Source organism: Podarcis muralis, chromosome 13 (assembly GCF_964188315.1).
Source record: "Podarcis muralis chromosome 13, rPodMur119.hap1.1, whole genome shotgun sequence".
In the NCBI taxonomy this organism is placed as follows: domain Eukaryota; kingdom Metazoa; phylum Chordata; class Lepidosauria; order Squamata; family Lacertidae; genus Podarcis; species Podarcis muralis.
Window position 1 is genome coordinate 20361029 of NC_135667.1, and position 22717 is coordinate 20383745.

The 22717-nt window shown below is 49.0% G+C and overlaps 2 protein-coding genes across 2 annotated transcripts; both read left to right on the top strand.

The window, feature by feature from the left end:
• The first annotated feature begins 1632 nt into the window (after positions 1–1632).
• LOC114582102 (ferritin heavy chain A-like) lies at positions 1633–6728 on the top strand. Its single transcript, XM_028702885.2, has 4 exons — positions 1633–1976; positions 5170–5316; positions 5584–5709; positions 6408–6728. Exons 1-4 carry the CDS (start codon positions 1875–1877, stop codon positions 6564–6566), a joined length of 534 nt encoding a protein of 177 aa, XP_028558718.1. The 5' UTR covers positions 1633–1874; the 3' UTR covers positions 6567–6728.
• Positions 6729–18201: 11473 nt separating this feature from the next.
• Positions 18202–22597, top strand: LOC114582315 (ferritin light chain, oocyte isoform). The gene is made up of 4 exons (XM_028703250.2): positions 18202–18434; positions 20666–20812; positions 21632–21757; positions 22256–22597. The coding sequence occupies exons 1-4, from the start codon at positions 18333–18335 to the stop codon at positions 22412–22414; spliced, it is 534 nt and encodes a 177-aa protein (XP_028559083.1). The 5' UTR covers positions 18202–18332; the 3' UTR covers positions 22415–22597.
• Positions 22598–22717: the final 120 nt, after the last annotated feature.

Here is a 22717-nt window from a genome sequence, read left to right on the forward strand (position 1 = left end):
GGACTAAGGTCAGGCATTTAGATTTCCTACCCTCAGACTCAGGGTGCAGCCGGGCCCTTGGTACCTTCCAATAATTGCAATGAAGGGTGAAATTCAGCAAGGAGAGCTTTTCCCATTGTAGGGATCCAGTGAGGGAGAAGTTACATCCAGCCCAGTTCTCCCTCCTTTGCAACCTCCTCAGGCCCTGAAGCAAATAACAGCAAGCTACATATTGAAGCCATACAATTTGGGGGCAGAGAAGTTAAGGGTGGGGAATTTACCAAAGAAGGAAGGCAGGGAAAGAAAAGATCGCATGTGCACACCTTACATACAAAGCATGCTCACAGTAATTATGGGAACTGTGGTACACTCGGAGCTACAATTCCCAGCACCCTTAACAAACTAACTCCCAGTGTAGTAACACCACCTTGTTTGTTACCCAGGTGAGGAACAACTGCCTTTTGAATAAATCACACAACCAAGGAAACTAATTATCGAGTCCAGCACCCAGCATTTATTGCAGCTATTGCAACAGGACAGAGTTCGCTCAACATGCCCGTTAAGAAAATCTGCCCCGAGGCACATCAGAATAAAAGTTTATATAGTAGTTCAAACCCAGCACACAAAAGAGTCATAAAACATGGCTAAGCCATACCGGTATCTTCACCCCCACAATGCGGCCCAATGTGCCCAGGCCAGTTGACCATTCTAGGTCTCAGATGTCACACGTTTGTACCCTGGTAGCTAAGCCTTCCATGGGGAGAGAAGAGCACCATTAAAATCCCCACCCACTCCTCTTCCTGGATCTCAGATACCTTCAAGGATAGCTAATTAACCCTCTTGTTGCTAACTCATGATAGACTTAGCAAAACATTCTGCCATTTGTACCACTATCGGGGTTGGATAAGGAAAGATGGAATACAGCTGTAAGGAGGGACATTGTCACAAATACAGAACACACAAAACCCAAGCCTAAAACATTCTATCTGAAAGTTAAATGCAATTAAAATTGAAACATGATTAAAATAAAAAATAAACACCTGGGGTTCCTAATTCTTTTATCACCAGGATTCTGTGGGACATCCCGAGTGCTTTCAAGGTGTGGTGTGTATGCAGCCTGTTTCTTCTCCAGGAAAGATGAGTGAAAGCCAGGACTGCTGGGTCTTCCGGGGCTACATGGTGGGACAAGAATTGGGTTGGAAACGGGGATTTCCCTTGGCGGTGGTTCGTTCGGATAGGTAATTTTAAATTCTGCCCTCAATGGTATTCCACCCCACCCCACCCCCCTTTTAGAGGAGAATGTGCATTACTCCACTGGGAAAAGTTTTCCCTGTTGAATTCTTTGTTTCCATCCTGAAGCAGGGAATCTGTAGCGGGCGCAAAGCAACTACAATACGACGTGGTCTTTTTCCCTGCGGGGTGTGCGCAAAGATAGCGCGCGCTTCTCGGCTGGGGCGGAGGAGAAGCCGAGCCCGTCACGTGCGCCAGGCAGGCAGGGAGGGAGGGCCGCGCGCTCGGACGCCTGGGTTCCCCTTTGCCCAGACTCCGCCTTTCGCAAACACTCGGCCTCGGCGTGCGCTGAAGGGCCGGTCATTGGTGGCTGCGCACGTCCCTCTCGCTGCCCGGCGGCCTTATAAAAGCGCCCGCGATCCCTTTGTCCCCGCAGAGCTCGGTTCTTGCTTCAACAGTGTTTGAACGGAACCGGTTCCACCACCAGCCTCTTTTTCTTTTCCCCCTCTCTTTTCCCTCTTCAGCAAACAAAACAGCCAAAAAAAAAGAAAGGAGACTCCCTTTTGCTGCTTCTGCTACCCTTGCTTGAGTTGACCCGCGGAGAGACCAGCTGCCCAGCCAGCGAAGAGAGACCCCCGCCGACGCCTTGCAGCCGACCCGCCGCCATGGAGTCCCAGGTCCGCCAGAACTACCACCGCGACTGCGAAGCCGCCGTCAACCGCATGGTCAACATGGAGCTGTACGCCAGCTACGTCTATCTGTCCATGGTGAGCAAGGGGTCAGGGTGTGTCGGCGACGTGGTGGGGGTATATTGGGGTGCAGAGCCCCCGGGTCACAGCCTCATTCCTGCATGGCAGGGGGTTGGACTAGATGACTCTGGGTGCCCCTTCCAACTCCACAATTCTGTGATCAGTTGGCCCTGTTCCCTGGGGGAAAAGGGAGCGTGGCTAGAGAACCCCGGAGGACACCAATTCCACTTGCCCCGCGTTCTTTCAATCCCACGTTTGTTCTAAAGAGTTCAAGGTAGCAGCAGGCATGGTCTTCCACCCACCCACCTTCCCGTTGGAAGCTCACAGCAACCCTAAGAAGTGGTGGCTCAGGGCCTGAAGTCGCCCAGAGAGCTTCATGGCTAGGTAGCGGGTTTGAACGGGGCCGGAGAAGAGCCCAGGAACACCGTGCTCTCTTCTCCCTTATTAGGAATCTCCATTTTCATCACTTTTGTTTCCTTGCAAGGGGAAAAGCAGCAGCAAGAAAAACGAGAGGGACTTTGTCTTGAGAGTTCTGGCTGCCTCTGCTTGCTTCCTTCCCTTTGTTTTCAAATGAACACTCTTTCACTTCCTTTTTAGTGCTTCCCCTAGTCTTGGTCATTGTCCTCTTGCTACGCTGCAAAAATACTTATACACACTCTTTCTTTCTTTCTTTCTTTCTTTCTTTCTTTCTTTCTTTCTTTCTCTCTCTCTCTCTCTCTCTCTCTCTGGCCTAGGGGTCATGGTGGTGGTGCTTGGCATCCCATAGTTGCTGATCAGCCTCCCTACACAGCCTTGCCTCTCTCTTTGGCATAAAACACCATTCTTGCATTCTCCACCCCCCACCCCCTCAGTTGCCCATGGTGTGTTCAAGCCCAGTCTTGGGTGGATCAACAAGTGGGAGGCAGAGATAAGCTTCTAGGGTGGGGTGATTAAAAAGAACATCCCATGACAGTTATTCTCTCTTCTTCCCAGACCCAATAGCGCCTTCTCTCTACTTGACCCACTTCCAGTATAGGAAGATGGAAAGGGGTGTGTGTGTTGTTATTCTTGTTTTGGCTTCTGTTAACAACTGTTTCTTTCTGTAACTTCTGATGCCCACACCTTGATGTCTCTCTGGGAAATGGACTGTGTGAGAGAGAGTGATACTAGCAGTATTTCAAGGGCGCCTTGCCTAACTTTCACCAGAACTCTGCCCCCTCGGGCTCCTGCAGGTTCCATCCCCCATATACTTTATTTTTAAGAGGGGAGCCTCTTGCACCCAGGGCACTCTGCTCAGTGTCCCCCTACCTGCCCCATGGCTCTTTATACATTTCCTTCCCCCATTATATGTGGGTTGGGTTTTTTCTCCCTAACTGTGTCCTGTTGCTTTGCGAGTTGGTCAGTTCAATTGCTTTACAATCTGCATTTGAGGTTAGTCCACGCTTGAGGCTTGCCTCTCTTCCCCTAACACCAATGGGCTCCATTCAGTGAGTCTCGCCTCCTCCTTCTCCCCTTTCAAAATAGTGTTTATCCCCTGGATACCTTCCAGACTTGGAAGAAGTACAGATTCTCCATTCAAAACTTGTGTGTTCTTGTTCATGTTTTTCCATATCCCTCTCCCACACTCACCCATTTCTCTGCAGTACTAGGCATGCAGGATTTGTGGATCCCTGCCCATTAATATATTTTTTTAAAAAAATATTATTAGGGGTTGTTGTTTTTTTGGTGACTGTTTACAGCCTTTTTGCCAATTCAAGTTTGTCATATGTAGCATCTCTTGGATGGGGATATCCATTTCTTCTTCTTCTTCTTCTCCTCCTTCTTCTCCTTCTCCTTCTTCTTCTTTTCTTTTTGTAGCCTTAGGAGATTCGCCAGTTATCCCCATCTCTCTTCCTGCAACAGGAGAAAACATTCATTTGCAAATAAATTTCTGGGCTGATCCAGTTAAATTCTGTGTGTATGAGAGAGAGAGAGAGAGAGAAAGAGGTTAAAAAACAACACAAACTTGCACAGCACCTCCTGTTTTTTCATGTGTCAGAGGCGCCTTCTGCAGAAGTGTGAAATCATGAAGGCACAATGGAAAGGGATGTCTGGAGGGCCCCCCTGTCCTGCTCTGCTTGTGCCTGGTAGCAAACTGCAGACAAGTGTCTTCTCTGTAGTCTCGGCACGTGGCTAAATGGGAGACATTTTGTAGTAGCGTGGACTTTCATTGACTCAAGGGTTTTGTTTTGTTTTTTTACAAAGTAAAAGTATTTGTATACCGCCCTCTCGTAAATCTTCAAGGCGGTGCACAGCAATATAAAAACATAAAATAACAATTAAAAGCAGTACAAAAGAATCATTAATAAAAGACTGGCTACTCGTGGAAATTTTAAACAACTGCAGAGACCTGTTGGCATAAAGAAGTCTGTAAGAAAGTCAAAAGTGAGCGTGCTTGCTGAATCTCGGCTAGTAGAGTGTTATGGAGCCAGCAACCCTAAATGGTTGAGGCCAGCTTGGGTATACAGAAGACAGCTTATGCAGAAGAACTTGAGGGTTTTCCCCTGCTTCCCAGAACTTCAGGTGGTTGTTCTTTTACAGAACTTGCAAGCATCTGAGACATTGTGGGAACAATTGGTTCTCTTAACAGACCAGGCCTCCTCCTTCCCTGCCCACAACACTTCCCCAGATCTGAAGGTCTGTTTCATCTGCTCACTTGTCCTGGCTAGGATCTCCCCAACGTAACCCAGTATCTCCATAGGCGCCGACCCCATGGGGCCTGAGGGGGCCCGAGCCCCCTCAAAAATTTTATTGGGGGGGCTCGGCCCCCCCAATAATTAAAAAAATTATCGCGCGCCTTGGCTCCCGCGGCCGGCGAGGGGAGCCCGGGCCGCGCGCGGCTGCTGCTGCTGCCGCCGCCGTTTGTGGTCATGGCGGAGCTGCCGCCTAGGGAGGAGGGGAGAGGGGGCTGGCGGGGGGGGCAGGCGGTGAAGGGGGCTTGGCTGCGCTCTCTCTCTCTCTCGCTCTCTCTCGGGCTCTCTCTCTCTCTCTCTCTCTCTCTCTGGCTCTCTCATAGGCGCCGACTCCATGGGGCTAGGCGCAGCACGCTCTCCCCTATTCGCTCACGAGGAGGCGGCGCCACTTTATTTGCATATTCATGAGCTTATTTATTATTCATGAGCTTTCCCGGGCCCCCCCAATATTTTTTATAAGTCCGCGTCCCTGAGTATCTCCCCCTGTTCCCTTTCTCCAGTCTTCCTACTTCGACCGGGATGATGTTGCCCTGCGACACGTGGCTGCCTTTTTCCGCTCGCAGTCCCACGAGGAGCGGGAGCATGCTGAGAAGCTGCTGAAGTTCCAGAGCCAGCGCGGTGGTCGGGTCCTCCTGCAGGACATCAAGGTACAAATCTGGTGGGGTGCCCTGTTTCTAGCCAGAGATGCCGAGAGCAACGACTGCAGGACTCCCCAGGTGGTGGTTCTGTCTTGAGGCCTGTTAGGACCTCAAACCCTTCTATGTGAGCTGGGCAAAAATAGCATGTTGACCCTGGGTTCGAATCCTGCCTCTGGCCTTGGGGAAGCCACTGTCCCAGAAATAGCAGCAGCCAATCTTCAAAAGCCAGTTTGTTATGGAACTCTATAATTTTATATTTGTTTTCTGTCTCTACAGAAGCCAGAAAAGGATGCTTGGGGTACAACTCTTGATGCCATGGAGGCAGCCCTTCAGCTGGAAAAGAACGTGAACAAGGCCCTCCTGGATCTGCACCAACTGGCAAGCAGCCAGGGAGACCCACATGTGAGTATCCATGGGGTGCTGATAGGCTTAGGAGTCCTGTCTTGAGCTGTTACTATACTTGCACATTTTGCCTTTTACCTACTTTGCCTCAGAGGTACTGGTAAGTTGCTGGATTTGCACAATGTTGCTTCACTGTTCAGCCATCAGTGGTCCAGCCATCTCTGCATCCTGCCTCTGATTCTGTGAGATGTTACGCCAAGACCCTAATAGGTCTTCCTGCTACCCTCCTGGGCAGAAATACTTGTAGCAGCTGCAGCATACGGAAATTGCTGCTATTCACATCATGTGGGGCAGGAGGCAGAATGCAGAGAAACAGGGGGAAAAAATCCTTTGCAATGCGTTTAAGCAAGGACGGCTCTCCAAAAGTCATTTGATTCCCAAGCCCCGTAAACCTCAGTCAGCATGGCCCAATGATCGGGAAGGGTGGGAGTCCTGCAATACCCGGAGGACTACGGGCCCCCTTCCCTGTTATTAAGCGTAGTCCTGAAATAAAACTGCCATACCTTTAAAAAAAATAAAATAGCAGAACTTGAACGTCCGATTGCCACTGATCCAAGGTGAACCCTACACTAGAAGAGACAGCTTCAGAAGTAAACAGTTGGGGGGAGAGTTTATTGGAAGTGCTCTGGGTGTTCTTTTATGGTAGACCTGCCTAACCAAGCATTTCACCTGGTCTTCTTCTCTCTCCATCTCTACAGTTCTGTGACTTCCTGGAAACTCACTACCTTGACGAGCAAGTGAAAGCTATCAAAGTCCTGGGCGACCACGTCACCAACCTCCGGCGGCTGGGGGCATCCCAAGGAGGTCTTGGCGAATACCTCTTTGACAAGCACACCCTGGGAGAGAGCAGCAGCTGATTCCCTCTCCCTCCCTCGTCCCCAAGAGCGCAATACCCCTTCCGTGAACCCACAGAAGCAAGACCCACCTCCGTCACTCTGGCCAGGCCCCACTCAAGGGGGGCTGTACCTGCCACCACTCAGTTGGCATGCTTCCAATAAACAAGGGTTCACCCGTTTAAACTCGCCTTGTGGTTTTTCTGGGGGTTTTGAGGGGGGAGGTTTGCAATGTCCAAACAAGGGGTATCGTCACTGCTGAAAGGCAAACACACTTGTCTTAGGCAGCCAACTCCCCCCCTTTCAAGGGCCGTTTGCCCTTGGGCATAATTTGTCAGGGGCCGCATGCTGATGGCGGATGGAGCCAGGGCCAAAACTCATAGAATTGTAGAGTTGGAAGGGACCATGAGGGCCATCTCGTCCAGGATCTCCCAAACTTGGGTCTCCAGCTGCTTTTGGACTACAAGTCCCATCGTCCCTAGCTAGCAGCACCCAGTGGTCAGGGATGATGGGAAGTGTAGTCCAAAAACAGCTGGAGACCCAAGTTTGGAAGCCCTGATCTAGTCCAACCCCCTGAAATGCAGGAAACCTTTGTTCCTAATTAATTTACCTAGATTTAAAACCTGCCCTGTTTCCATTTGCACCGTGGCTACCGTAGATTAAATTCCACATTGCTCTGAAACGGGAGGGGAAGCTCCTCTCCCCTTCCGCAGCAAGGCACTTCAATCTTGTACCAGCAATGGTGGAGAAAACTGCTGCCTTCCAAATCTCCCATGTTATGGACTCCCATCTCCCATGTCATCCCCAGCCACGGGAGCCAATGGTCAAGGGCAATGGGAGTTGTAGTCCAGCAACATCTGCAGGGCTACAGGTTCCCCCATCCCCGTGGTGTGTAGGTCTCCTCAGAAGTAAGCCTGAGAAGTGACTCCCAAATAAGTTTAAAGAGGATTCAAATAATAACATAATAATAAAAGGACCATAGGCCAAGCACACGAATCAGTTAAATTATTTATAAAAATGTTATACTGCTGAACTAGTTGGTTAGGCATCAACCTTACCTGTGCAGCATCTTATTTCTGAGTTTCTCCAAGTGCCTTTCTGGGATATTGCAAGCAGAACAGCCTATACTTACGTTTTGTTTACAAAGAGGCAAACTGTACTTATCTTACATCCTCATTATTGCCCAAGACTGCAAATTCAAGCAACTGCAAATACCTTTGAAGTGGAGCTTGGCTTTCTTGCTTGTATGGAGGGACAGAGGCAAACTATGCTGTTCTTAAAAATAACAAACATATACCCAAATCACTCCACCCACAGCTGTGCTTGAGAGATAAGGGCTCTGCTATTGCTAACCGCAGAGCCTCTTACCCTACGTCTGAAGCCTCCTGCAGCTCATAACTTGAAAGCAACATTGGCTTTCCTTGGACAGTTGTGTAAATTGAAAGTTCCCCCCTCCCGTGTGTGTGTTAAATAACTGGCTTCCATCAGAATCAAAATACCACTGACACACTGATTCCTCCACACACTGACACAGATGTAAGGGGCAAACTTGGATGTAGGGGCATCAGGCATGTGTTTTAAAACTGGATTTGCCAGCACTCTGCAGAAAATGGAATCTCTCTTAAATAGCAACAAGGGAGGCTGTGGGATGCTAACGTCTTCTCCCTGCAGTCCACTGCCTAAATCATCCTCTTTCTCTCCCGCCCTCAGTGACTCAAATAACGGGAGGGAGCCCAGCTAGAAAAAAAGTTTATGGGACGACAGTCCCCATCAGACCAGCCATTGTAAGGGGCCTAGGAAAGGTTTTGTCTTCACCGCTACTGCTGCTGTCTCCTCCTTAAAAGGCAGTGCTTGGGAGAGGCCCATGGCTTAGTGGCAGAGCACATGCTTTGAGTGCAGAAGGTCCCCAGTACTGTCCCTGGCATCTCCAGGATCAGGTAGCCAGTGATGTGAGAGGCCTCTCTCCTGGAGACCCTGGGTGGCTACTAGGGGAGACAAACTTGTCAAGTTCCTGCAGGAGTGATGGGTGGCTGATCCGATACAGGGAACTGCACCCATTCCAAGAAGACTCCCTTATAAATTAATTGCTGCTATTCACTCCTACTGGGGAAGATAATGCTGCACTGGGGCAAGCACCAGACCTGCTCTTATCTACCTGGCCTTGCCTTTAGTCCTGCGACCACAAGACACAACTCAAGTGTGAGAAAAAGCCCTTAGAGAATTAGTCCTTGAGCAGTGTGCATTGTATTCGTGGCCTCCTTCAGCTCAGAAACAACGTTCTGTTGTCACTTTGGACAACTGCCAGTCTCCCCACCTCCTCCCTTTGTTATCCTTCCATCGCAGCCTGTAAAGGTGTGTGTGAATCTAAAGTCTCCCTTTTTATTTTGTTTTCTCAAAGAACATCGATCAATAAAAGAAGGAGAGCTCGGCCAGTTTCCCCTGAACTTTCCTTCCTGTTATTGATATGCAGACTTGCTGAACTCCATGAACAAACACAAAGTAAATGCTTGAGTTGTTGTGCCCCACCCCAATCTCTTGAGTGCTGCGACATCCCAGGGTTCCAAGCTCTCACCCAGGGTTTGGGTTTGCTTTTGGACAATGAGACACAACAGAGCCTGTGATGTCTTTATGATATTTGGTTTATTTACACATATATACAACCTGAGCCTATGGCGATATTCCAGCAGAAATCAAGCATTGCTGTCCGACCCTTTGCTTGCTGCTTTTTTTCTGTTTCTTCACTCACATAACAGCAAAATTCGCAACTGGCTCTTATCCTTCTTCCTCTTTGTGAGATGGAGAAGGGACCTATCTGCCATCTGGCACAGAGCCCCCTCTCTTTTGCTCTCTTAAAGGCACATCACCTTTACACTGTTTTCTTAATGGCCCTTCACCCAGGCAATCGCCTCATAAGCAAGCTAGCCTGATTTATATTTTAAAACACTTTCTAGGATTATAGGGCTTAGAGGTCTGGCACCCACAAACCCATAACACTGCAAACCAGCTGCCCTTATCAACAGTCAGTTAATATGGATTTCCATCCCCCTGTATAATTCATGACACTTGCACCCTTCCAGTGCCCATGAAATATACACCTGCCAGAGCTGGATTCAAGGGCAGGTGACCCAATATAGGCCTGGAGAGGTGCTGTGCTTGGGAGATGCCTGCCATGTTATCTAGCTCCAAGCGCCTTCTGGAGGTTCCCTCACTGCAAGATATTAAATTATAGGGAACCAGGCACAGGGCCTTCTCGGTAGTGGCATCCACCCTGTGAAACGCCCTTCCATCAGATGTCAAACAGATAAACAACTACAGTGGTACCTCGGGTTAAGTACTTAATTCGTTCTGGAGGTCTGTTCTTAACCTCAAGCACCACTTTAGCTAATGGGGCCTCCTGCTGCCGCCACACAATTTCTGTACTATTTCTGGGTTAGCGGAGTCTGAAACCTGAAGCGACTGTAACCTGAAGCGTATGTAACCTGAGGTACCACTGTATATGACTTTTAGAAGACATCTGAAGACAGCTCTGTATAGGGAAGTCTTTTTATGTTTGATGTTTTGTTATGCTTTTATATTTGCTGGAAGCTGCCCAGAGTGGCTGGGGCAACCCATTCAGATGGGTGGGGTACAAATGATAAAATTATTATTATTACTCTTATTGATTGTTGAATAGCATTGTCAATGCACATGGAACTTTATCGTGTACAAGAGGGCAGGTCTCTGGCGCAAGGGGCTTACAATCTAAAATCTGACGCTGGGGAAGATCATAGGGGAAGGAAGTGCCATGAAGCATATTTGCCACTGAATTCAACGCCTGAAACAAATAGGACCAAAAGAATCCACTTGAAAGTTGGCCACAATACCTGGCAAGATTTCAGTAGGGAAGGAGAGGGTCGATTAGATTTCCAGGATGGGGGGCTTTCAAACCATACATTGCTGCTTCCCTTTTTTCAATAAGTGGAATAATCAAAATTCAAATTTGCAGGTTGGGGGGAGCGATTTTGATGGGGAAAACGATGCAGGTTAAACACCTGTACATGTAAGCTATTGTCACTAAAAAAATAAGCAATTTGGGAGACCCAGCGAGCTGCAGTCTTACCTTGAGAACAAGGCTTGTAAAAACAGAACTATTTAGCACGATAGTTTGTTCAGGGTTGCTGGAAATTATAACTCTGTGAGGGGTAAATTACAGTGCCCAGAATTCTTTGAGGGGAAGAATGTGCTTTGAATGTGCTTCAGAGAGATAATGCATACACAGCCTTTTGGTTTGCAGCTGGTTTTGCTGGAAGGGACTGGTGAAGGGGATCCCAGGTATAGTTCAGCATACACTTTTTAAACAGAATATTTTACTTTGTTGGTTTCCAGCACAGAGGAAGCCAAGCTGAGTGCAGATGAGACAAATATCATGCTGGCAGAGTCTCAAAATAACCACAGGTAGGGTTGTTGGGGAATTTCCGCCAAAGTCTGAAAATAAGACAAGTGTGTAAGACTTCCCCTGTTCTTTGCCTGCTTTAGCAAGCTTCACACTGTCCAAGTTGGTGGGGACGGGAACAGACAGCATTCAGGAATGTGTTCTTATGTATAAAATACAAATGGTGTTTTATTATAACATAACAAATGGTTGCTTATTTGGATTGTTTTGCTATACTTTCTGTCTTGACGTATTTTGTCAGGAACTACAGAGAGAGGGAGATGAACAACAAACCATAATAAAAAATATATAATAAAAAGTCCAGTAGCACCTTAAAGGTAAAGGGACCCCTGACCATTAGGTCCAGTCGTGACCGACTCTGGGGTTGCGGTGTTCATCTCGCTTTATTGGCCGAGGGAGCCGGCGTACAGCTTCCGGGTCATGTGGCCAGCATGACTAAGCCGCTTCTGGCGAACCAGAGCAGCACACGGAAACACCGTTTACCTCCCCACCGGAGCGGTACCTATTTATCTACTTGCACTTTGATGTGCTTTTGAACTGCTAGGTGGGCAGGAGTAGGGACCGAGCAGCGGGAGCTCATTCTGCCATGGGGATTTGAACCACCGACCTTCAGCGGCAAGCCCTAGGCTCTGTGGTTTAACCCACAGCGCCACCCGCATCCCATAGTAGCACCTTAGAGACCAACTAAGTTTGTTTTAGGTATAAGCTTTCCGAAAGCTTATACCTAGAACAAACTTAGTTGGTCCCTAAGGTGCTACTGGACTATTTTATTTTATTTTTTATTTCGACTGCATCAGAGCAACCTGAATCTAGCAAACCATAATGTTACAAAGGTTGCGATCCTCCCCAAATCTCTGCCAAGCAGGAGCAAAATCCCAGGGAGTCCCAGGCGCTCACCCAGGGTTCGTGTTTCCATTGGGAAACAATACATGGCCGAGACTGTCGTGTTCTTAAGAAAAATGGTTTATTGACACATATTTACAACCTGGGTGCAGATGGAGGGAGTGCAGAGTTTAGAGCACTTGCGTCTCAAGAAGGGATTGTCCTTCACAGCAGAAAGAGGATGGCACTCAGAGGCTTTCTAAGCACCAACTCTGTGCCTCTGCCCCAGCTTGTCTCCAGCCAGCCCTCATGGCACCTGCCCTCCAGTGCCCCCCACAGACTTCTCCCCACTTCTTCCTTCTTGTTCGCAGAACACCTTGCCCAAAACACAATGCCTTCCCTTCTGCCTGCCTACCCCCCCTCACTCCTCCAGAGCTCTGCTTTATAAAAGGACACATTTTTCCTATGTGACATCACCTTTTTGTTGATGTGTGAATGACTTGCTTCAAGCAGTTGTGGTCATTCTTAGTGACTTTTATCCCAGTATTTTTCCACTGGCCTGGAAACTTTCGTTCAATGCTTCCGAAATCAGCTGAATTCTACCCCTTTATTGGTTTCTAACAGTCACTAACTCTAGTAGTTATGGGTGCTTTTACACCCGCAAACTCTGTTACCCCAGATCTGTAGAGATACTTTTGGGAACGGGGTGACCATCTTTAGCGGTTTGAAGCAAAAACTAGCTAAATAACAATTCTCTCACCGGAGATCTTCTGGCTTCTAAGCTTCCTCTTTCGCTATTTGTCACCACAACACATTCTGCTATCACGTGCCACTGCCCCACAAAGCTGACCTTTGCAGAAATTCTGCATATCCTGCACTCCTTATGAGAGGCAGATAGAGAAGCAAGACAGAGAGATGAGATCCTCCCTCGCCTTCACCTTTACTACCCCACTTTAGGCCAGTTTAAGACCCATCCCATCATATGCCCAGCTTCCTCATACAGTTTCGGTCCCTGTTTCCCAGCATCATGCAGTTAAACATGTCATGGGGTCATGGCCGACAGCAAGATCCGCACTGCACTGCTGAGCTCCTCACGTCTGCCCCACTTCTGATTCCCCTTCCAACTTGTTTTCATGACAATGACAAAGCTGAACCCAAGACGACAGGTCATAGGGATGCAGAGAAAACCAGGACCGGGTTGGTTCAAATGGACGGAAAAGCCTTGTTTGACAGAAGCTGTAGAGAGAACTATCCAATAAAATGTATGTCCTCATCAAGTGTTGTATTCTGAATTCTTCAAAAACACCTGTGATAAATATTGCAAAAAGCAAACAGCTGAACACAAGGGTGTGCCAAGCGTTGCAGACAGCGCTACTCCTTCCCTGAGTAGACTCACTGAAGTTCATTAAGATGACTAACTTAGGTTTATTCGTTACAATGGGTCTACTTGGGTAGAACAATGAATACAGCCCACCAATTGATCAAAACCGGGTGTGGTGTGAAATTGAAGGGGTATCTCTGTATCTGTGCTTAGGGTGGGTTGTTTTTAAGGCATGTGTGGATAGCTACCGTATTTTTCGCACCATAGGACGCACTTTTTCCCTCCCAAAAAGCAAGGGAAAATGTGTGTGCGTCCTATGGAGCGAATGCAGGCTTTCGCTGAAGCCTGGAGAGTGAGAGGGGTCGGTGCGCACCGACCCCTCTCGCTCTCCAGGCTTCAGGAAGCTATCCGCTAGCCGTGGGAGACCCAGCTCTCCCACGGCTAGCGGACCGCTGCGCTAATCCAGAAGCTTGGGGCGTGCGGAGCACAGCGCGCCCCAAGCTTCTGGGTGCCGGCAAGGTCTCGCTAGCCCTGGGAGAGCCCCGCGGCATTGCGTGGCTCTCCCAGGGCTAGCGAAGCGCCGCGCTAATCCCGAAGCTTGGGGCGCGTGGAGCTCAGCGCGCCCCAAGCTTCTGGGTGCCGGCAAGGTCTCGCTAGCCCTGGGAGAGCCCCGCGACGTTGCGTGGCTCTCCCAGGGCTAGCGAAGCGCCGCGCTAATCCCAAAGCTTGGGGCGCGTGGAGCTCAGCGCGCCCCAAGCTTCTGGGTGCCGGCAAGGTCTCGCTAGCCCTGGGAGAGCCCCGCGACGTTGCGTGGCTCTCCCAGGGCTAGCGAAGCGCCGCGCTAATCCCGAAGCTTGGGGCTTCGGGATTAGCGCTCCGCTCAGCCTGCTTCCCGGAGCGCCAGGCGCCCTGAAAGCAGAGCTCCAGGCGCTTCGGGAACACATCCGCAGCATGGGGAGCCTTGCAGGAATTCCCCACAGGGCTCCCCACGCTGCGGATAGCAGCCTGCTGCCTGGCGGGTGGGGCGCCCTGAAGCAGAGCGCCCCTCGCGCCAGGCATACATCCGCAGAGTGGGGAGCCTTGCAGGAGTTCCCGACAAGGCTCCCCACGCTGCGGATAGCAGCCTGCTGCCTGGCGGGTGGGGCGCCCTGAAGCAGAGCGCCCCTCGCGCCAGGCATACATCCGCAGAGTGGGGAGCCTTGCAGGAGTTCCCGACAAGGCTCCCCACGCTGCGGATAGCAGCCTGCTGCCTGGCGGGTGGGGCGCCCTGAAGCAGAGCGCCCCTCGCGCCAGGCAGACATCCGCAGAGTGGGGAGGCTTGCAGGAGTTCCCGGCAAGGCTCCCCACGCTGCGGATAGCAGCCTGCTGCCTGGCGGGTGGGGCGCCCTGAAGCAGAGCGCCCCTCGCGCCAGGCAGACATCCGCAGAGTGGGGAGGCTTGCAGGAGTTCCCGACAAGGCTCTCCACGCTGCGGATAGCAGCCTGCTGCCTGGCGGGTGGGGCGCCCTGAAGCAGAGCTCCCTGCCCGCCAGACAGACATCGGCCAGCCCCACAAGCTTGGGGGACAGCAGGGAGGCGCAGCGCCACTATCCCGCTGTTCCTCGACCTGGTTCGGTTTCCCTGACCTGCTTTTGGGGGGGAAATAAAGGGGGAAATTTTTTCCTTTATTTCCCCCCCAAAAAACTAGGTGCGTCCTATGGTCCGGTGCGTCCAATCGTGCGAAAAATACGGTAATTATCAGTCATGTCATGTCAGCAGGAATGCTTGGGATAATTTCCTAATCTTTTGCTACAAATTGTATGGGCCTCGCATGCCCAATTGACTCAAAACTACCCCGTATAATTTATATTTTGAAAACACGAACAACAGCATGAAGCTTCCATGGCAAATGGGCCCGAGAAAGAGGATTCTCATTTTGCTGGAATTACAAGATCTCTGTCTCCTGGCTGCTGCATCCCACACATTGCTAGCTAGTTATTTTCAGGGGGCAGCGGTGGATAGACAGAACAGCCTCAAGGCCTCCAGCTTGAGAACAATAACAAAGGGGAGGGGGAGGAGGAAAGGGAAGTGAGAGACACTTTTTTTGCTGAATCATCCTGAGTTTTCTCCCCCCCCCTTGTGTCAGTGTTCTGGAGGAAGTGTTTCTGCTGAGTCATGTTCATGAGGGAAGAAGAGGGGATAGAAAGTGTTTTCTTCTTCTTTTTAAAACCCCCATGAATTTATCCCTCTAGACTCTCTAGAGAAGGTGCAGGGAACAGTTGGCCCTCCAGATGTTGTTGAACTACACAAAGTTCTGCAACATCTGGAGGACCAAAGGTTCCCTACCCCAGCTCTAGAGACCTTGGCTGTCCTAGGCCACATCCACCTGGCTTCCCCCAAAGAACCCTGGGAACTGTAGCTTACCCCTCACAGAGCTCCAATTCCCAGCACTCTCAGCAAACTACAGTTCCCAGGATTCTTCGTTGGGTGTGTGTGCTTTAAATGTCTGGTGTGTTTACAGTCCAAGGTAAAGGTACCCGTTATGTACTACCCCTGACAGTTTGGTCCAGTCATGGACGACTCTGGGGTTGCATGCTCATCTCGCTCTATAGGCCGAGGGAGCCCACATATGTCCGCAGACAGCTTCCGGGTCATATGGACAGCATGACTAAGCTGCTTCTGGCGAACCAGAGCAGTACACGGAAATGTTGTTTACCTTCCCTCTGGAGCGGTACCTATTTATCTACTTGCACTTGACGTGCTTTCGAGCTGCTAGGTGGGCAGGAGCAGGAACCAAGCAACGGGAGCTCACCCTGTCTCAGGATTTTGAACCACCGACCTTCTGTGGTTTAGACCACAGTGCCACCCGCATCCTAGCTTCTCTCTAATCCATAGGTCGATGGGCCTCTTTTACAGAACCCAAGAGGTCTGATCCTGGCCACCTTATTCATCCCCAAACACACTTGCTAGTCCCATTACTTTTTAAACTTTTCTTTCCCTGCAGGTCATGTTCTAAACTAGGTTTGTTGTCCCCCACTTCCCTGCCTTTGTACCTTAAAAAGAGAGCAGATATTCAACAGGTACAGCTTCTCTTGCCCCCCTGCCCCCCCCCCCCACTGTGGGACTCTAGGAAGGGGAAAGCTGTGTCTGTTGAGGGAAAACAGTTAGGAATTGTATGTGTTTTTTTTTTTAAAAAAATGCAATCCTATCTACTCAGCAGTCAGTCCCACTTAGTTAAATTGGACTTACTCCCAAGTATGTGGGCAAAGGACTTCACTGTAAAAGAGACCCATCTCCACTTTCTTCCATTAAGAGGGGTGTTTCAGCCTATCACCATCTCATATCTGGTGTAATGGGGAGAGAGTACTGCAGTAGGATGAGAAAAATTCCACCTTCAGCTTTGGTTCATTGAGATGTTTGCGGCCAGTCATCTTATTTATTCATTTAGCCAAACTATAGATGCCTGCTTTTTTCACTAGGAGAACTCAAGGCAGCTTACAAAGCAGCATTGACTTTAAACTTAATCAAATTACAAAAATCACATCATTAAACAACCCTCCCCCCCTTTTTTTAAAAGGCCAGGAGACATTCATCCAAACACATTATTGAACAGCCATGCTTGGACCAAATGCCTTTAAAAAAGCCATCGTTTTAGGCAGTGGCGTAGCGTGGGGGGTGCAGGGGGGGGCCGGCCGCACCGGGCGCAACATCTGGGGTTAGGGCAAATCCACAGGTTAGGGGGCGCAAATCCACGGGTTAGGGGGCGCAAATTACTTGCCTTGCCCCGGGTGCTGACAACCCACGCTACGCCACTGGTTTTAGGGCCTGACTGTTCTCTCAAGGCGAGGGGCCACTGCAGAAAAGGACTCGCCCATCAATACCTCATATAATTGAGGGATCTGGAGCAAGATTCCAGATGTCAAGCACAGGAATATATGGAAGGCAAAATGTCAAGGCTTGTTTAGCGCTTTAAAAGCTAAAACCAGCCCTTTTAACTGAGCCTTGACACAGTTTGGCAACCATTTCTATTCCAACAAAAACATCTAGCCCCTGTCAACAAAACGGAAGTGACATTTCACACAAGTTGTAAGTTTCTGAATGCTTTGCAAGGCAGCCCCGTATAGAGCAACTTACAGCAGTCTAATTTGGAGCTCCCCGTGGCACAAATAACTGTGGCAAGATCAGATTTTATCAGGAGGCAGTCTTGGCTAGTACCAGCTGAAGCTTCTCATGCCAACTTGTGCATCCAGCACAAATACAGGATCAGGGATCACCCTAAAGCCATGGGCCTGATCCTGCAGCAGTTGAGAACACAGCGTCTTCCTCTAGGCTTCTGGGAGTCTGGTCACCTATTGTGTCATCCCATTTTGGCCACAACAGGTGTAAAAATGCAGACAAGGAATTTAAAGCTGCAAACTCCTTAAGGTAGCAAACTTTATCTACACACTTACCTAGGAGCAAACCCCATTGAACTTTACATCTGGGTAGACGTGCATAGGGTTAATTCTGTAGATGGGAGAAAGCCCCACCTAGAGAAATTCAGTAGCATTTGCTTTCCGAGCCAGCAAACCACAAAGGATTTTTTTAATCATAAAGGATTTTTTAACACACTAACACTATACAGTACAGTGCTTTTTTCGGGGGGGGGGGGACGCAGGTATACACATACCCCTAAACATTTTGTGAATCTTTATACTTTTGTCCATTTACTGTATTTCTTTCCCCCGATTTGTATAAAATGGTGATTTTCTTGAGTCAAAATGAGAGTACCCCTAAACATGTTTAAAGAAAAAAAGCACTGCACCTATAGCTGTATCTCTGGGCATTACATTTTCTTTTTTGCATGTAAAGATTTTATTGCAACGCAAAGGCACCTTGTCCTTTGGTAACACCTTCAAGGGCTGCAGATCGTTGAGAACCCGTGGAACTTTCCCCCCTCCCCTTTAAAAATCGGACTTCTTTCAATCCCCTTGCCGAAGCCAGAAAGCCTCAGCTGCTTCCCTATCAGCGAGCAAACGGGGCGGAGCCTTTGCGCTCCTCGCGGAGGGAGGTCCCTGGAAGAGCCTCCCGGGCTGCCTATAAAAGCCCCTGTCCGGACGCACCCAGCTCAGATCGCTCCTTTTCCTGGCCTTCGCTCCTTCGCTCTTGCTTCAACAGTGCTTGAACGGAGCAGGATCGCGGCCGCCGCCCCATCATCTTCATCCTTTAGCCAGCCAGTCCAGTCGCCGATTTGCACCATGAGTTCCCAGGTCCGCCAGAACTACGACGCCCAGAGCGAAGCCGGAGTGAACCGCTTGGTCAACCAGTTTCTCCATGCCAGCTACAACTACCTGTCCCTGGTGAGCGTCCAGAGGGGAGGGGAGGAGGCGAAGCCACGGCTTTTAATAATCTGTTGCTAATCTTTTTGGTCTCTCATGTGCATTGGGCATGCGATTAATGCTCCGTTTTGCTTTTCCACGGGTACGTGGCAGGTAGAAATTCAGCAGGTGCGGTTTTCCTTTCTGGTAAGGGTGTGTTGCTCTCTCGCAGCATCTTCTAGTCCGCTGGATGCCAGCTAGGTGCCCTCCGGGAGATTTGGACTACAACTCCCATCAGCCCCAGCGAGCACAGTTGTAAAAAGGAATTGTAGCCCCAAAGCATCTTACAGGGTGCGAGGATGACAATGGATAGTGCAGGGGCTTGTTTTTTTAAGCTCTAAACCTACTGAGGGTGGCTTTTCTTTCAAAAATTCTAATCAATTAAAGGGTCCCTCTTTAGGGGGATTCAGCACTTAGGGGTTTCAGGTGAATTACCTTTCCAGTCAGGGAAATCTGATAGCTTAATCTTTACAGCTATTGACTAATTAATGGGCGTTTGCCTTCCAACAGCACAGTCTTTTCTAAATAGTGCATCATTTTTTGGGTTATAAAAGAGAAGGGCATTTTCCAAAAAAATCTCCCCCCTGTTGCTTTCTTCCCAGTGTTGCTACTTCACCTCAGTGCAGAAAGCAGTCTTTGTCTGATGGCTGGTAGTGGCTGTTTGGATTCTCATTGGCTATGTCTGTATCTTGCCTGCCCTTGAAAGAGATGGAGCAGGCAGGCGCCTGGGTCTCCTTGTTCCTAAATCTCCCGGTCTAGCTGTTGCGTCTTGCAAAATAGGAGTAGAGTGGACCTGGCAGCCATGATTGCGTGGGACATATTTTTTCATGTCAACATCTTAGAGAGCTCCCTCCGCTGTCCTCGAGATCTGGGGGGGGGGGGGATCTTCTGACTGAGGGCCACAGTGCTCCCCAGAGCAATATTCCAGGGGCCACATGCCAGTAATGTTTGTAGGAGGGAAGCAGAGGCCAAAAAACTATTTGAGGGGAAGAATGTGCTTTTTTTTAAAAAAGGAAACTAGCGTGTGTACAGCTTCTGTCTCCATTTTGTTCCCTCCCCATTGGGTCTGCTGCCTGCTTCTTTCTTCATCCCTTCCCTCCATTGTGAGCTGTGGCAAAGTCCGCTGCCCTCCTGTTTACCCGCCGCTGAGTTCCCTTGAGTTGTGTGGTCTGAACAAACAACGTTGTGAAGATATAGCGTTAATGATTTCAAAACAACAACCCTAACCTCCCCACCTGTCTGCCTAAAAGGCCTGAAATGGAGGCGCCATCCAGTCTGTCTCTTGAACTCCTCTTGTGTGGGTTAAATTGGGCTGGGGGAATTATAGCTAGATTTGGATAAATCCTAAAATATTGCCATTGCATTTGTTAGGTAAGTTAACTTGCTGTGGTTTCCAGCCAAGGAACGTTGCTGCCTCTGAGGGGTCTCTATACACTTCATAAATCGTAACAGTTCCTTTGTGAGGAACCATTTCAACATTTGGAGTTTTTTAGTTTGGAGAAGAGGAAATTAATGGGAAGGAACAGGGCAGAGGTGTGTAAAATTATTAATGATGGGCAGAAAGTGGCTAGGGAGATTTTCTCCTCCCATTACGACACCAGTTTGTTTGGTACACTGGTACCTCAGGTTACATACGCTTCAGGTTACAGACTCCACTAACCCAGAAATAGTACCTCGGATTAAGAACTTGGCTTCAGGATGAGAACAGAAATTGTGTGGCGGCGGCACAGCAGCAGCGGGAGGCCCCATTAGCTAAAGTGGTACCTCAGGTTAAGAACAGTTTCAGGTTAAGAACGGATCTCAAGAACAAATTAAGTTCTTAACCCGAGGTACCACTGTATAGTGGTTGGTGTTGGACTAGGACCTGGGAGACCAGTGTTCAGATCCCTAGGCCACGAAGCTCACTGGGTAACCGGATTGTTTTGAGAATAGAACGGGTATAGGGAGACCACCTTGAGTTCTTGGAGGAAGCGTGTGATATAAATATAATAATGTAGTAATAAATAAAAGCTGGTTGCATTTTTAAACTTGAGTGTACATTTCCCCACATTTTTATGTCTGGGCCAATAGGCATTTTACTGTATTTTCAGTGGCCTATGACTACAAACAGTAAATATTTATTGGATTGGAACTGGGAACATTTTGTGTTCATTTCTAGTTCCTCTTTGAGTAAATCTTGAATCTGAGCCCTTGCCTCTTTTTCTCCCTTTCAGGGTTTTTACTTCACCCGGGATGATGTGGCCTTATCCAAGTTCTCATCCTTCTTCCGGCACCTCTCTGAGGAGAAGCACGAACAAGCAGAGAAGCTCCTGACCTTCCAGAACCGCCGTGGAGGCCGAGTTGTCCTGCAGGATGTCAAAGTGAGAATGCGGGTGTCTTGGACAGGAGGGGTGTTGTGGTGGTGGATCAAGGCCTCAGTCATGGGCAGGAGGAATGGGAGTGGCAGAAATAATGTCCGCTTTCCCCCTTCAAAGCTCAGGCTTCCCCTTGACTTGTTGGGTGTGTTGTAACAGCTTTTCCATAGCGCACTGTTATGTTTATGGCATGCTTTTGTACTCTGAATTGCATTTTAAAGTGTGCGTTGTATGCCCGCCCCCCGGCAAACTTGGCACTCCCAGTAAGCTCTCTAAGGTACACCTGTTCATTGCTCCATCAATATTGTAGCTTCATCTGTTCCCATCTGATGAATTGGGGGTGGATTAGTGGTATGAAATGCAAGCAGCTGCTTTGTTCTGCAAGTCTGACTGCAGAATGTTAGCAGCCATGCATAGAAAGAACAAGTACAACTAAGTGTTGCAGTGTATCTTCAAAGTAGGAGTGCTCCTGTTCAGGGTACCATGCCCACACCCAAGATCTTAAAAGAAACTCAAGGAGGGCATTCCTTCACCTCCTTTTCCCCCACTAAAACATTATGTTGCTAACGAGCATGCCCAGTTCTCATCGGGTTGCATTTTGGCTGCTTTAGGCTTTATTCTTACAGGGAAAAAGTACTTCTGCTAACATTGTGCTTCTCCCATGCTGTCCTCCCTGCTCCCAATTTAGCTCCATTTCTGTTGGCCCTAGTGGGTTGTTGATGCTGAAGGTGTAGAACATTGCAGAACGGGATGTAAGGGCTGCTGGGCATGAAGGTGCTGCAATTGGCAGGCTCTCATATGAGTCTTCTCTGCCTTTAACTTCAGAAACCAGAACGTGACGAGTGGACCAACGGAGCTGCTGCCATGGATGCGGCCCTTCAGCTGGAGAAGAATTTGAACCAGGCTCTGCTGGACTTGCACAAGGTTGCCACCAGCCACACAGATCCCCATGTAAGTCTTGCTGGAGGGGTCATGTCGCCTTTCCTATCAGTGCCCACTAATCAACTTCATAAAACGGGCCTCAAAATGGGTATACTGTTTTGTGTGTGTGTTACAAGCTTGGGGACCACTGACTATACAGACTAGCTTAATTCTGGTGAATGGTGAGAGCCAAAGTACTTACCCCACACCAGTCGATTGAACAGGTATACTAAACATCTAAAGTCTTCTAAAGAGACAATTTGCCTCTTTGTAAGACTAAAGATGGCTGGACTGCTGAATTCTTTGTGCCCAGTGCCATGGGATATATGCAAGCATAATGAGATGTCTTTACCTGCATTAATTTCCAGAAGGGTGTGTTTGTTGCAGCAAAAACAAGTTCTTGTGGTACCTTAAAAGACAACACTGCTAGTCTGAGTTGAGCCCCCAGAGGCCAGTTTGGCTGATTTCCCATTGAATTGTGAGCTCCAGCTTTCTATGGCCAACCTTCTCTTCCTCTCTCCTCCCAAGCTGTGTGACTTCCTGGAGACCCATTTCCTGGATGAGGAGGTGAAACTGATCAAGAAGCTTGGGGACCACGTGACCAACCTCAAGCGTGTGCGTGCCAAAGAGGAGGGCCTTGGTGAATACCTCTTTGATCGTCTCACCCTGGGAGAGTCCAGTGACTGAATCCAGAGATGCTGGTTCCCTCCCGACTCCTGCAGCCATGTCCGCCAGAAGTGTGTTCTGCTTTGTGTTATCCTGTTCTCTCGAAAGCTGGCTGCTTAATCAGTGAGGCCTCTGTAACCCTGTCCATCTACAGGGAGGGAAAAGTCTGTAACTGGCATTAAATAAACTTGGCATTAAGCACTACTACTTTGTGTGGCTTGTATGTATAACTACCGGGGTACGAAGGTGTGATGCTTGGGCAGTCAGAAGAGTCATTTAATACTTGAATGCATCCGACTTCAGATGCAAAAAGAAAGTTACCTT

Bases quoted from the DNA above. Each gene is read 5' to 3' on its own strand.
- LOC114582315 (XM_028703250.2), top strand. From the start codon at position 18,333: ATGAGTTCCCAGGTCCGCCAGAACTACGACGCCCAGAGCGAAGCCGGA. The intron at 20,813-21,631 runs GTGAGAATGCGG...CTTTAACTTCAG, and splicing joins TTGTCCTGCAGGATGTCAAA to AAACCAGAACGTGACGAGTG. The intron at 21,758-22,255 runs GTAAGTCTTGCT...TCTCCTCCCAAG, and splicing joins CCAGCCACACAGATCCCCAT to CTGTGTGACTTCCTGGAGAC.
- LOC114582102 (XM_028702885.2), top strand. From the start codon at position 1,875: ATGGAGTCCCAGGTCCGCCAGAACTACCACCGCGACTGCGAAGCCGCC. The intron at 1,977-5,169 runs GTGAGCAAGGGG...CCCTTTCTCCAG, and splicing joins GCTACGTCTATCTGTCCATG to TCTTCCTACTTCGACCGGGA. The intron at 5,317-5,583 runs GTACAAATCTGG...CTGTCTCTACAG, and splicing joins TCCTCCTGCAGGACATCAAG to AAGCCAGAAAAGGATGCTTG.